Source organism: Loxodonta africana, chromosome 14 (genome assembly GCF_030014295.1).
Source record: "Loxodonta africana isolate mLoxAfr1 chromosome 14, mLoxAfr1.hap2, whole genome shotgun sequence".
In the NCBI taxonomy this organism is placed as follows: domain Eukaryota; kingdom Metazoa; phylum Chordata; class Mammalia; order Proboscidea; family Elephantidae; genus Loxodonta; species Loxodonta africana.
In genome coordinates this window covers 82,210,351-82,223,687 of record NC_087355.1, presented here as the reverse complement: position 1 = coordinate 82,223,687, position 13,337 = coordinate 82,210,351, and the positions used below count along the sequence as shown (strand labels likewise).

The window sequence follows — 13,337 nt, the reverse complement described above, 5'->3', positions numbered from 1 at the left end:
TAGGTTGCTTGGCCATGACAGTGCCTTGCACATCATAGGTGATCAATTAATGGTGACAATCCTCTCAAGTTTCTCTCGAGATCATAAAAGAAGAACCAGAAAGGCTTTGAGCTGTGTCATAATTGTCTCCATTTTACAGATAAGGAAAACGAGTCCCAGAGAAGGGAGTTTCCACACATGAAGTCGCAGGCTAGTGGAGCTAAGCAAACTTTGAGAATGGGTGCCCCATGATGCAATGTTTGCCTTTCTCTCCTTTCCTCCCAGGATGAACAAGGCCCCCACAATGGGGTTTGAGGCCGATGTCGGGAGCAAGACCACCCACCATCTTGTGTATCCTGAGAGCTTCAGGGAGCTGGGGGAGAACGTCAGCATGATCCTGGTCCCCTTTAAGATTACTGACCTGCAGTGGGTGGTCAGTGCCACCACCAAGGGCACCATCTCCCAGTAAGTGCCCTTGAGGTGCCTGGATGGTGTCCACCGATGCCTCTTCCTGCTCCCTCCACACCACAATGGGTGCCGCTGTCTCCCCAACATGCCAGTCCCACCACCATGCCCTTGCTCAAGCACTTCTCCCATCTGGAATGGCTCCCCTCCTCAGGCCTCCTAGGCACACACAGCCCCACCTCCTACAGGCTGTCTTCCCAGACTATCCCAACCCCTAGCACTCCATCGCTTTTAACATATTACAAGCTTTAGCCTTCCTCCTCCTAATGATATCCAGGTGGACTTCCAGAATCTGCTTCCCCCAAAACCAAAGTTACCAAGCCAGCTGCCTTCAATCTGTTCCAACTCATGTCAACCCCATGTGTGTCACAGTAGAACTGTGTTCCATAGGGTTTTCAATGGCTGCTTTTTCAGAAGTAGATTGCCAGGTCTTTCTTCCGAGGTGCTTCTGAGTGGAGTTGAACCTCTAGCCCTTTGGTTAGCAGCCAAGCACACTGACTGTTTATACCACCCAGGTACTCCAAACATCCTGGGGGGGCCCCACTGGAAAGTATCTAGGACACGTTAGTGTTACCCCTCTTATCTCTAAAGTGCACCATAGTGATAGTAGACCCTTGAGGATGAGGGCCTGCCTTTCAAACTGCCCAGGGGACCTGAACCAAGGGAAAGGGGTGTGACACCTTTGCCTCCGCCACTGCCATGACAGAGGTCATCAGCTATGGCATGGTCATTGTTTGCAAGTCTTCCTTGAAAGTGAGGGGGACTCACATTTTCTGAGTGTTAATTTTGTTCCAGGCCTCACACTTGGCACTTGACACCGGTTATCTCATGTAGTCGTCACAGTAGACCTGCAAGTCATTATCATTGTCTCCATTCTCCCAAGGAGGAAACAAGGCTTGGCCAAGCAGTTCACCCAAGGTTGACCTCTACTCAAAGCCAGTGCTGACATCTGGGACCAATGCCTAACTAACATGTCTTGTTCTTTCTGCAAAGAAGTGGCTTCAGTTTCCAGATTTCTAAAAGCCTCCTTGTTTAGGTCAGGTTTCCGGAGGCAGAGCCTGCGGCAAAGATTCACATGCAGGCGATTGAATGAGCTGTGTCACAGGAGAAAGGGGTGAGGGCAGCAAGATAGAGCAGGGGGGCGCTGAACGAAGTGTAGTCTCAGGCCCTCACTACGGCCTGATCCCATGGGCAATCTGGAACGGGACTTGCATCACAAGGTTCCATCCACCGTGAGGCCAGGTGGTCAGGTTTTTATACCTTTAAACTGCAGGTTACATGCAGCCTCCCTGCTGAGAAAGGCACAGCTGAGGTCATCATCAGTGAACACCCCCAACAGCGTTGGTCCCCTAACGGGACAGACACACAGCCCTCCACTACACTCCTTCAGGCTGTGTGAAGGGCATGGAGCCAATCCCTCATTTTAGCCCTTCTGGGAAGGGGTTGGGGGTAAAGCAGGTGGACAAGCAGAACCTCCTCAAATTAGCCAAGGTTGCCCTCTGGTGTGTACAATGAGGTATGATGGCCTGACCAGAGGAGACTTGACTGGGCAGGGTGGTGGTGTCCCTGGGAATGAGAGTTGGGGAAGGGTTCTCCCCTGCCTCACCCTGGTCCCCCCTTCAGCAGTTACCCCAAGAGCTGTAGAGCTGTGTGCGCAGGCAGTCCTCTGGGCCTCCTCCCTACATTAACCACCTGCTCTTCTTTTTTTGCAGCACTTATGTCCCTGTCCCCATGAAGATCAAGGTGAAAAAGGAGAAGGTGAGTTGATCCTTCAACTTTTTTTTACTGTCGTAAGCTCCGGTGGCACAGTGGTTAAGTGCACAACTGCTAACCAAAAAGTCAGCTGTTTAAACCCACCGGCCACTCTGTGAGAGAAAGACCTGGCAATCTGCTTCCATAAAGATTACAGCCTTGGAGACCCTATGGGGCAGTCCTACTCTCTCCTATAGGGTCTCTATAAGTCAGAATCAACTCAACAGCAACAAGTTTACATGTATACACACACACACACACACACACACATATATATATATATCCCCCATGTGTCTGTCAGTTTGTTGTACTGTGGGGCCTTCTGTATTGCTATGGTGCTGGAAGCTATGCCATCCATATTCAAATACCAGGAGGGCCACCCATGGTGGGCAGGTTTCAGCTGAGCTTCTAGACTAAGACAGACTAGGAAGAAGGGCCTGGTGGTCTACTTCTGAAAAGAATTAGCCAGTGAAAAACTTATGAATAACAGTGGAACATTGTCTGATATAATGCCAGAAGATGAGCCCCTCAGGTTGGAAGGCACTTAAAATACGACTGGGGAAGAGCTGCCTCCTCAAAGTAGACTGGACTTTAATGACATGACCGAGTCAGGCTTTCGGGACCTTCATTTGCTGATTTGGTACAACTCAAAATAAGAAGAAACAGTTGCAAACATCCATTAATAATCGGAATGAGGAGTGTATGAAGTATGAATCTAGGAAAATTGGAAATCAAAAATGAAATGAAACACATAAAGGTCAATATCCTAGCCATTAGTGAGCTGAAATGGACTGGTATTGGTCATTCTGAATCCGACAATCATATGGTCTGCTATGCCGGGAATGACAGCTTGAAGAGGAATGGCGTTGCATTCATCATCCAAAAGAATGTTTCAAGATCTACCCTGAAGTACAAGGCTGTCAGTGATAGGATAATATCCAGATGCCTACGGGGAAGACCAGTTAATACGACTATTGTTCAAATTTACGCACCAACCACTAAGGCCAAAGATGAAGAAATCGAAGATTTTTACCAACTTCTGCAGTCTGAAATTGATTGAACATGCAATCGGGATGCACTAACAATTACTGGTGCTTGGAACGCAAAAGTTGGAAACAAAGAAGAAGGATTGGTAGTTGGAAAATATGGCCTTGGTGATAGAAACGATAACAGAGATTGCATGATTGAATTTTGCAAGACCAATGACTTCTTCATTGCAAATCCCTTTTATCACCAACATAAACGGCGACTATACGCGTGGACCTCACCAGATGGAATCAAATTGAATACACCTGTGGAAAGAGACCATAGAAAAGCTCAATATCATCAGTCAGAACAAGGCCAGGGCCGACTGCAGATCAGACCATCAATTACTCATATGCAAGTTTGAGTTGAAACTGGAGAAAATTAGAACAAGTCCACGAGAACCAAAGTAGGACCTTGAGTATATCCCACCTAAATTTAGGGACCATCTCAAGAATAGATTTGACACGTTGAACACTAATGACAGAAGATCAGACAAGTTGTGGAATGACATCAAGGACATCATACATGAAGAAAGCAAGAGGTCATTACAAAGACAGGAGGGAAAGAAAAGACCTAACTGTATGTCAGAGGAGACTCTGAAACTTGCTCTTAAATGTTGTAGCTAAAGCAAAAGGAAAAAGTGATGAAGTAAAAGAGCTGAACAGAAGATTTTAAAGGGCGGCTTGAGAAGACAAAGTAAAGTATTATAATGACATATGCAAAGACCTGGAGATAGAAAACCAAAAGGGAAAAACACACTCAGCATTTCCCACGCTGGAAGAACTGAAGAAAAAATTCAAGCCTCGATTTGCAATAGTGAAGGGTTCTATGGGGAAAATATTAAACGACACAGGAAGCATCAAAAGAAGATGGAAGGAATTCACAGAGTCACTATACCAAAAAGAATTGGTTGATGATCCACCATTTCAGGAGGTAACACATGATCAGGATCCGGTGGTACTGAAGGAAGAAGTCCAAGCTGCTCTGAAGGCACTGGCAAAAAACAAGGCTCCAGGAATTGACGGGATACCGATTGAGATGTTTCAACAAGTGGATGCAGTGCTTGAAGTGCTCACTCGTCTATGCCGAGAAATTTGGAAGACAGCTTCCTGGCCAACTGACTGGAAGAGATCCACATTTATGCCTATTCCCAAGAAAGGTGATCCGACTGAATGTGGAAATTATCCAAAAATATCACATGCAAGCAAAATTTTGTTGAAGATCTTTCAAAAGCGGCTGCAGCAGTACATCTACAGGGAGCTGCCAGAAATTCAAGCCAGATTTAGAGAGGATGTGGAACCAAGGATATATATCATTGCTGATGTCAGATGGATCCTCGCTGAAGGCAGAGAATACCAGAAAGATGTTTACCTGTGTTTTATTGACTATGCAAAGGCATTTGACTGTGTGGATCATAACAAACTATGGATAACATTGCGAGGAATGGGAATTCCAGAACACTTAATTGTGCTGATGAGGAATCTGTACATGGATCAAGAGGCAGTTGTTCAGACAGAACAAGGGGATACTCCATGGTTTAAAGTCAGGAAAGGTGTGCATTGGTGTTTTATCCTTTCATCGTATCTATTCTATTTGCTGAGCAAATAATCTGAAAAATTGGACTGTATGAAGAAGAACAGGGCATCAAGATTGGAGGAAGACTTATTAACAACCTGCATTATGCAGATGACACAACCTTGCTTGCTGAAAGTGAAGAGAACTTGAAGCACTTACTGATGAAGATCGAAGACCACAGCTTTCAGTATGGATTACGCCTGAACATAAAGGAAACAAAAATGCTCACAACTGGACCAATGAGCAACATCATGATAAACAGAGAAAAGATTAAGATTGTCAAGGATTTCATTTGACTTGGACCCACAATCAACACCCATGGAAGCAGCAGTGAAGAGATCAAAAGACACATTGCATTGGGCAAATCTGCTGCAAAAGACCTCTTTAAAGTGTTGGAAAGCAAAGATGTCACCTTGAGGACTAAGGTGTGCCTGACCCAAGCCATTGTGTTTTCAATCACATCATATGCATGTGAAAGTCAGACAATGAATAAGGAAGACCGAAGAAGAATTGACACCTTTGAATTGTGGTGTTGACGAAGAATATTGAATATACCGTGGACTGCCAAAAGAATGAACACATCTGTTTGGAAGAAGTACAACCAGAACGCTCCTTAGAAGCAAGGATGGTGAGACTGTGTCTCATATACTTTGGACTTGTTATCAGGAGGGATCAGTCCTTGGAGAAGGACATCATGCTTGATAAATAGAAGGTCAGTGAAAAACAGGAAGATCCTCAATGAGATGGATTGACACGGTGGCTGCAAAAATGAGCTTAAGCATAACGATTGTCAGTATGGTGCAAGACTGGGCAGGGTTTCATTCTGTTGTGCATAGGGTCATGATGAGTCGGAACCGACTTGACAGCACCTAACAACAATAATATATATACACACACACACACACATATAAAAGAAACCCTGGCGGTATATACATATATATATATACGTATATACATACACACGCACATTTGTATATATAAAGAGATCCGTTGCCGTAGAATCGATTCCGACTCAACTTGACCTTATAAGACAGAGTAGAACTGCCCCATAGTGTTTCCAAGGAGCAGCTGTTGGGTTCGAACTACTGACCTTTTGGTTAGCAGCCTGGCCTTTTAACCACTGTGCCACCAGGGCCATATATATATATATAAAACATTTGCCATTTCAACATTTTTTATGTATACAATTCAGTGGCATTACTTATGTTCATCATGGTATACAGCCGTCACCACAAATCCATTTCCAAATTTTTCCATCACTCTCAACAAAGCTTAATGCCTCCTAAACAATGACTCCTCTTTTCCCCCTGCCTCTCACCCTTTGTGACTACTAATAAACTTTGCTGTCTATACATTTGCCTATTCTAGATCTTTCTTGTAAACGGGATCACACAGTATTGGTTCTTATGTGACTGACTTATCCTTTTTCTTCTAGTGGGTGAGGTCATCGTCCATCTCTCCCACTAGAATGTTAGCTTCAGAAATGCAGGGGCATTTGTCAACTTGCTCCCTGTGTGTCCCCCATGGCGCTGACAGTGTGTGGCACGTGACAGGGTTCTGTGTCTCACTCAAGCTGTGTCCCTCCCGTCTCTGCAGATCCTCATCTACCACCCAGCCTTCATCAAGTACGTCTTCGACAACTGGCTGCAGGGCCACGGGCGGTACCCATCCACTGGCATCCTCTCTGTCATCTTCTCCCTGCACATCTGTGACGAGGTACGCCCACCGGGCTGTGGGACACAGGGGCTTGCCAATCCTGGTTCCCCGGAGGTGGGTGGGGGCAGCAGTGATGGAGCCTGGGGTCTGGCTGATCTGGACCTTCCCTCCAGTGACCAGTAGGATCCAGGCCTGGCCCTTCCCTTCCGGGGCGCAGGTTCCATACCGCCACAGCGGCATTTGCAGTGCCTCTCATACAGGTGTTTTATGGTGTGGGTGGGAAGCCAGAGCTCCCTGCCCTCTGCTCACCTGCTCAGGCTGAACCAGGGCCAGTGGCCTCAAAGGTTTGGGGCAACATAAAGGAGCAGGTTCTAGTAGGGAGCTGCCACAGGCTGTGGTTCTCAGTCATGGTTGTGTGTTAGAGTTATCCTCAGAGTTTTAAAAAATTCCAGTGCCCAAGCCATGCCCTGACCCATTTTCATCAGAATTTCTGGGCATGGAAACCAGGCATCTGTACTTTTTAAGGAAGTTCCTCTCTACCCCAAGGTTGAGGCCCAGGGGCTTGTGAGGGCACAGGTTTCTCATCACATGTCCCTAATTTCCCCAACACCACCCAGATGGCTCCTGTGGAAGGCTTTGGACTTGGTTTTACTTAAGCTTGCTTAGGCATCCCCAAGCCCGTGGGAGTTCCAGGAACATAAAGAAGGGTGTTTATGATTCCTTGGAAACGGTGTCCGCGGTACGAACTTAGATCCCTAGTGCTTCAAGAGCAGAAATAGTACAAGTGAGTGGCTTTAAAGAGCAGACGTTTATTTTCTTAGAGTTCAGGAAGCTAGAAGTCTAAATTCAAGGTACGGCTCTAGCCGGAAGTCCTTCCCGCTCTATTTCAGCTTCTAGGAGCTGCCAGCAATCTTTGGGGCCCCTGGACTTGTAGATGCTCTGTTTCCTTCATCTCTCATGCTCCCCGTGTGTCTCTGTGGCTAATCTGTTTATAACTCAGAAGTGAGTAGGTTTAGGACCCAGGCTACTCTAATATAGCCTTATTAGCATAAAAAAGAAAACTCCTATTTCCAGGCAGGGTATATTTACAGGGACAGGAATTAGGATTTCAACATGTTTTGGGGGGCACAATTCAGCCCATAATAGGCAGCCTCAGACTCTGGGCATGCCTGAGGCTCCCATTCTCAGAGGCTGTGCCCACTACCCCGTGGTCTGTTCTCACCTGTGCTTTGCCCCCTCAGGTGGACTTGTACGGCTTCGGGGCTGACAGCAAAGGGAACTGGCACCACTACTGGGAAAACAACCCGTCGGCAGGCGCTTTCCGTAAGACAGGGGTGCACGACGGAGACTTTGAGTCCAACGTGACGGCTACCTTGGCCTCCATCCACAAAATTCGCATCTTCAAGGGGAGATGACGCGGGGAAGGGTCAGGACCGCTGCACCGGCTCCTTCCTCTCCATCTCCAGCCCCTGCACCTCACCAGAGCTGCCCCGCTCCAGTAGCTTCAAGGGCCCAGCCCTCTCGCAGCCATGGGTACCCCAATTTTTGGCAGCATCTGCTCACAGGGTCACTGAGCTCTACCAGGCTGGAGAGCAGGTCTCTGAATTGGCCATGAAGGAGAGAACATGGCTCTCAAGGCTGGGGAAGGTGGGGAGATGCTGGGCAAGGTTCACTCTGAAAGCACCAGTCATGTCAGCTTCAAGATGCAAAGGGAGTCAAATCCTGAAGACCCCCGATTCTAAGGAAAAGGACCATTTCCCCTTGAGGATGGGCAGAGACACCTCCTCTGTGGAGCAGTCCTGGCTGACTTCAGCTCCACTCCTTCCTGGGATGTTCCTGGGTGAGGATTACTTATGGAACAGAGCCATGGGCCCACATAGCACTGGGGTGCAATGATACCTTCTTTTCTGGAGGCCAAGCCCAGCCCCTTGTTTGGCCAGATAAGCTCGTCTTCCCTTCCTGCCCCAAAGCTCGTTCGTGATGGCCAGGAGGCCTCCCCACCCCAAAGGTCTTCACAGAAACTTTGCAAGGTGGTTCTGGCTTCAGGAGATGTCTTCTTCCCAAACAGATGCTCCTTTGTTGTTATAATGATGGCTGAGAGCAGATCGGACTACTTCCATGTGCCTTCGTATCTGGGAAGGAAACTCAGGCGTGGGCTGAGACGAGGCAAAGCCCTGACTTGGACAGGGACCTCCATCCACAGCCACCCTTGCTCTGGAGCTGGGGACATTGTTTCCATTTTAAAGACTGTTGAACTTGGCACCCATAACCTTCCCACACCACATAGGGGGCCTCTTTCACCCAGCATCTTCCCCCAGAGCCCAGGCTCCGGACAAGTTCACGCTGGCCAACTACTTGGTGTCCTGGGGCTGGAATGCAGGCCAAGGGACAGTGACTGACAGAGCAGGACACATCATACCTCATCCTCTTCCTCCCCCATGGGTCTCTTTCTTCCTCTTCAGCCTTCCTGATTATTTATTGATTTTTTTTTTTTTAATTCAACTGACATTTTGTGCACCCTGTGTTTCTGCTGATGGTCTGGTGTCCTAATTCAGCTTGCTGTGGCTTCACCAGGCAGCTGGGTGTTGGCAGCTTAAAGGAAGGCTTCCATGAACTCTGGGACCTGGGGCTTCGGGGGCATCTAGGACGTGGGAGAAGTCCTGTGGCGTTAGGTGCTAGGTTTATGGAATGCCCGGCCCTGCCTTCCAGCCTAACTTTCGGTCTCTCTTGTTGTGGGCTCGGATTCAGTGTCAGGCTAGAAATGCCCAAAAACCTTGGTGGAGCCGATGGTGTGGTTGGGTGCCTGCAGTTGTCTTCTCTAGTTTCTGACATTTAATCAGAAAAACCACTTTTCCCATTGAAAGCGCCTTCCTAGAAGGCCATGGCTCTTGGGGAGGTGCAGCTGTTTCCGGATGGGGTGTTTGGAATGCCAGCCTCGGAAGCCCCGGCCTGCCCCTGCGGACCTCCGCACTCCAAAAAGTTCTGTTCTCATCATCCTCACAGTCTCCCTCTGCAAACCAGGAGAGAGGGATTATGGATGCTTGGGCCCTTGGCCAGGGGCATCGATGGCTTCAGGCCATTCACAAGAATCCTCAGAAGTTACATACCAAGCTTCCCCCCGCCCCCCTTTCTTTCTGAGTCTGGGCGTATAAGCATCTTTCTGGGGAGAGGCTCCAGAGCTTTAATTGCCAAGAGGTTCAGAAAGTTTTAAAAACAAAAAATTGTTCCAACTTTAAAATTCTCCAAAAAGTAAGGTTCTCTTGACTGATAAAGGCTCTTAATTACTACGAGGTGGTCATTCTGATGGTAAACCCTCAAACGCCAGAGCTCGCAGCAGCGTGGTGGTGAAGTGTTCAGCAAGCGTTGGCTGGTTGATGATTTTCAGAAACAGGCCTTGAGATAAATGCATACTTATACAGAGAGCAGTGTCGACTCCTGGACACTTTGCCTTTTTCATAAGAAAACCCATTGTCATGGAGTTGATTCTAACTCATAGCGACCATATAGGACAGAGTAGAACTGCCCCATAGGGTTTCCAAGGAGCACCTGGTAGATTCAAATTACTGACCTTTTGGTTAGCAGTCGAGCTTTTAACCACTATGCCACCAGGGCTCCCTTTTCCTAAAAGCGCAGTCTATTTAGGGACAAGGGGTTCAGGCTTAGCAATCTACTTACGTGGTTTTCCTGAGTAAGAAAAAAAAGGCCCCATCAAGGGAAGACATGTCCATGTCTGAGCTTGGCACCACCTAGGGCAGCTTCTTGGCCTTGGTCTGCTCTCCTCCTCCCTCCTTCTAGAACATTCGTGCTATGAGAGACCTCCCAGCTCTCCCATTTTACAGATAAGAATACCAAGGCCCAGAGAATGGAAATGACTTGCAAAAGTGAACCACTCATGACAGATAACATAATTCAATCAGGTTTTGATCAAGGATAGAATGTTATTGGCTCCTTGTCTAAAATGTTCAGCCATGAATTTTTCTAGCAAGGCTGTATCCAACACCCCCCATCCCCCCACTGTAACTGAAATGTAGGTTTCAGATCTCTGTTCCACCTCCCACCACCAAGCTTCACCCCCCGGCTGCCCATGGTGGACCTCACAACCTCCAGTCTCTACCATCTCCCCCAATACCTTCCCATGGAGGAGACAGTGTACCTCTTTCCTAAAGCCTCAGCAAACATCTCTTTGTATCTCAGTGGCTTAACAATGGGCACTTAACCAAATAAAAGCCAATTATTGTGGCCAGGACAAAATGCACCAACTGGTCTAAGCCATGCCAGCAGTGAGGGTGGCTGAGAATCAGGTAAGGGAGTTTCCCAAAGGGTTGGAGGATGCTAGGGAGGTGCTCATGTGTCCGCCATAGTCAGAGCTGGGGCACCAGCAGGATGCCCACTCACGCCCCTGCAGCTCCTCCCAGGGCTCTGTCCACTCTGTAGGCAGGTAGTTCCTTAGGGACCAGCCCTGGGCCCTGGGCCCTGGGCAGGGGCAGAGGGGTCCCTGGTCCTGTCTGCAGCCAATGTGCTGGACCTGAGGCCTCAAAGGCAGAACTGGTGAGGGTGGCCTCAGGGACCTCAGCAATGTGCTAGCCTCCACCAAACCCTAGCGGGCCAGGGCACTGGTTTCCTGGAGCTGGAGCCCCCAGCAGCAAAGCCAACACCTGCATTGCATCCCTGGGACCGCCCCCCATCACTCCCCACCCGCTTCCTGCGTCCCCGTGCTCTGCTCTCCCCTCCTTTTAGGGGAGGAAGGAGGTAGATTTGTAGCCTCTGGCTCTGCAGAGGGATTTGGGCTGGGAAGAAGGTCCTTAAATTGATAACCCTTGAAACTCTGGCTTTGTCAGGCATTATCCAGCAAGCCGTATGGGCTGGGCTTGGTGGAAGATGCCAGGAACGAGCAAGTAGGACATAAAGTATGGAAACTAGACAAGTGGGTAGACAGCATCTAGATGACTCTCCTAGTGAGAGGGCTGGTGGGGAGCCCTCAAAGGGCCCCAGTCCCCGCGGTGGTTGGGAGGAGCTGGTAGGCCAGCCCTGCCTCCATGTGAACTGGGCCTCTGGACCAAAGCTGGAATGTTCCAGACCTCAGAGGATATTTACAACCGTGATGTTGGCTTCACCGTTTTCCTCAAGGTGGCCCAAACACAAAGAAAAATGAAGACAGAAAAGATCTCACTTTCTCTCGCACATTTATGGTCAAACATGCTTTCTCCAGGGAAGCCCACAATGCTAAGATGGCTGAGTGCCAGCCATGTGCTCTCAGGGACTGTCACCTGTCCTCGCTCCTCTGGAGAGCTCAATATGAGCACCTCCAGCTTGGCTGTCTGGCTTACAGCAAACATGGCCATATGCCAACCATCTGGTCATCCCCGGAAATCTTCCTCTCGTTTGTCATGAAAATGCCACCTCTCCTACCCCTGGGGTGCTTCACAACACCTTTGTGCAGAGACAAAGGGGGAGTGTCTTAGTTATGTACTGCTGCCGTAACAAAAATGCCACAAGAATGGAAGCTTATTTTCTCACCATTCTAGAGTCTGAGAGTCCAAATCAGGGTGTCAGCCACATCAGTTCCTTCTGTGAGCCTCCCTCTTAGTTTCTCATGTCTGTGGCGATCCTTGGTGATCCTTGGTGTCCCTCGCCATCTGTCTTCGCCCTGTGTGTTTCTGTGTCTATTCTGGTCTTTTTATGACTCAGAAGGGATTAAGTTTAGGATCCACCCTACACTGGTGTGACCTCATTAACATAAGAAAAGAAAAATCCTTTTTGCAAATAGGGAGAGGCGTTAGGATCTCAACCCATGTTTGGGGGGAGGCCATTCAACCGACAGTAGAGTCAGGAGGAAAGGCAGCAGAGACAGGCACAGAGCGTCTCATAGTGGATCAATATCTGGGCATTAGCAACTTTGTTTTTCTCACCAAAAGAGCACCGTAAGAGGCAAGGCTGCCCCAAGCCCCCCGTTTTCCCTCCCTGCCCATCCGGTGTGCCCACACGCATGCTGAAGCCAAGCCTGCTGCTCAGCCTGCTAGCACAGTGCAGAGTCACCCATCTGCTATGGTCCTGAGCCAAGAGGTCAGCTTTATCCCGAGCGTGTCAGGAGCCCCTCCCCGCCAGAATGAACTTGGCCTCACCCCCCTTCTGCACAATCGCGTCAGCACCTCCCTGAATTCGCTCTCAAAGCCAAAGTCTCTTGAGCACTTTTTCTTCTTTGCAGCCTTGTTTGTTTTGTTGTTGGTGTTTTGGAATCTGCTTTCTCTCTCCTGACCTGGCTCCTGTTTGTTTCCCAGCTGAGTGTTAAATCTGGTTGCATTTTGAATGAAGTTAGCAAGAGTCCGCCTTCCTCGGCCCCTGCTTTATTTTATTTATTGTTAAATATTTCCAGTGATCAGAATCAAAGTGAATAAAGAGAAGAGCTATTTTATCCTTTGGGTGTGACTGTCATTTTACTACAAGGGCCAGGGTTGGCGCTCCCCTCACTTTTTCCATCTGAGAAATCTTCTCAATCATAAAACTGCAACGTTCTGCCTGCCGAGGGCCCCGTGTTATCCCCTGCCCCTTCCGAGTGTCCAGAGGTTCAGAAGATGGAGTGTTAGCATTGGCATCTGAGGTGCCTCTCCATAAACGTGGCTCTGCCACTCATTGCTGTGTAACTGTGCCAACTTGCCTAACCTCTCTGAACCTCAGTTACCTCATCTGTGAAATGGGCCTGGTAATACCAGCCTTCAGGAAAAAAAAAATTTTATTTATTTTTTTTTTTTTTTTAGGGGGTGTCAAATCAAAAACAGAGCGTCTGGCTCCCAGGAGCCAGAGCAAACACCAGCTGATCTGAACATTTATGGAATGAAGTCGCCTAGGCCAGGGCCCAGTGCGGGCGAGTTAGTGCCATCCAGCCT

At 48.5% G+C, this 13,337-nt stretch overlaps 1 protein-coding gene across 3 annotated transcripts in view; it reads left to right on the top strand.

The window, feature by feature from the left end:
- ST3GAL1 (ST3 beta-galactoside alpha-2,3-sialyltransferase 1) overlaps positions 1 to 12,865 on the top strand; it is a 104,273-nt gene extending 91,408 nt beyond the window's left edge. For all 3 annotated transcript variants that reach the window (XM_010588514.3, XM_003408191.4, XM_010588515.3), the window contains exons 5-8: positions 265 to 444; positions 2,157 to 2,202; positions 6,394 to 6,513; positions 7,695 to 12,865. In XM_010588514.3, the coding sequence (XP_010586816.2) occupies positions 265 to 444; positions 2,157 to 2,202; positions 6,394 to 6,513; positions 7,695 to 7,868 (520 nt within the window). In that variant the 3' untranslated portion in view covers positions 7,869 to 12,865. The remainder of the gene's footprint in view (positions 1 to 264; positions 445 to 2,156; positions 2,203 to 6,393; positions 6,514 to 7,694) is intronic.
- The last annotated feature ends 472 nt before the right edge of the window (positions 12,866 to 13,337 follow it).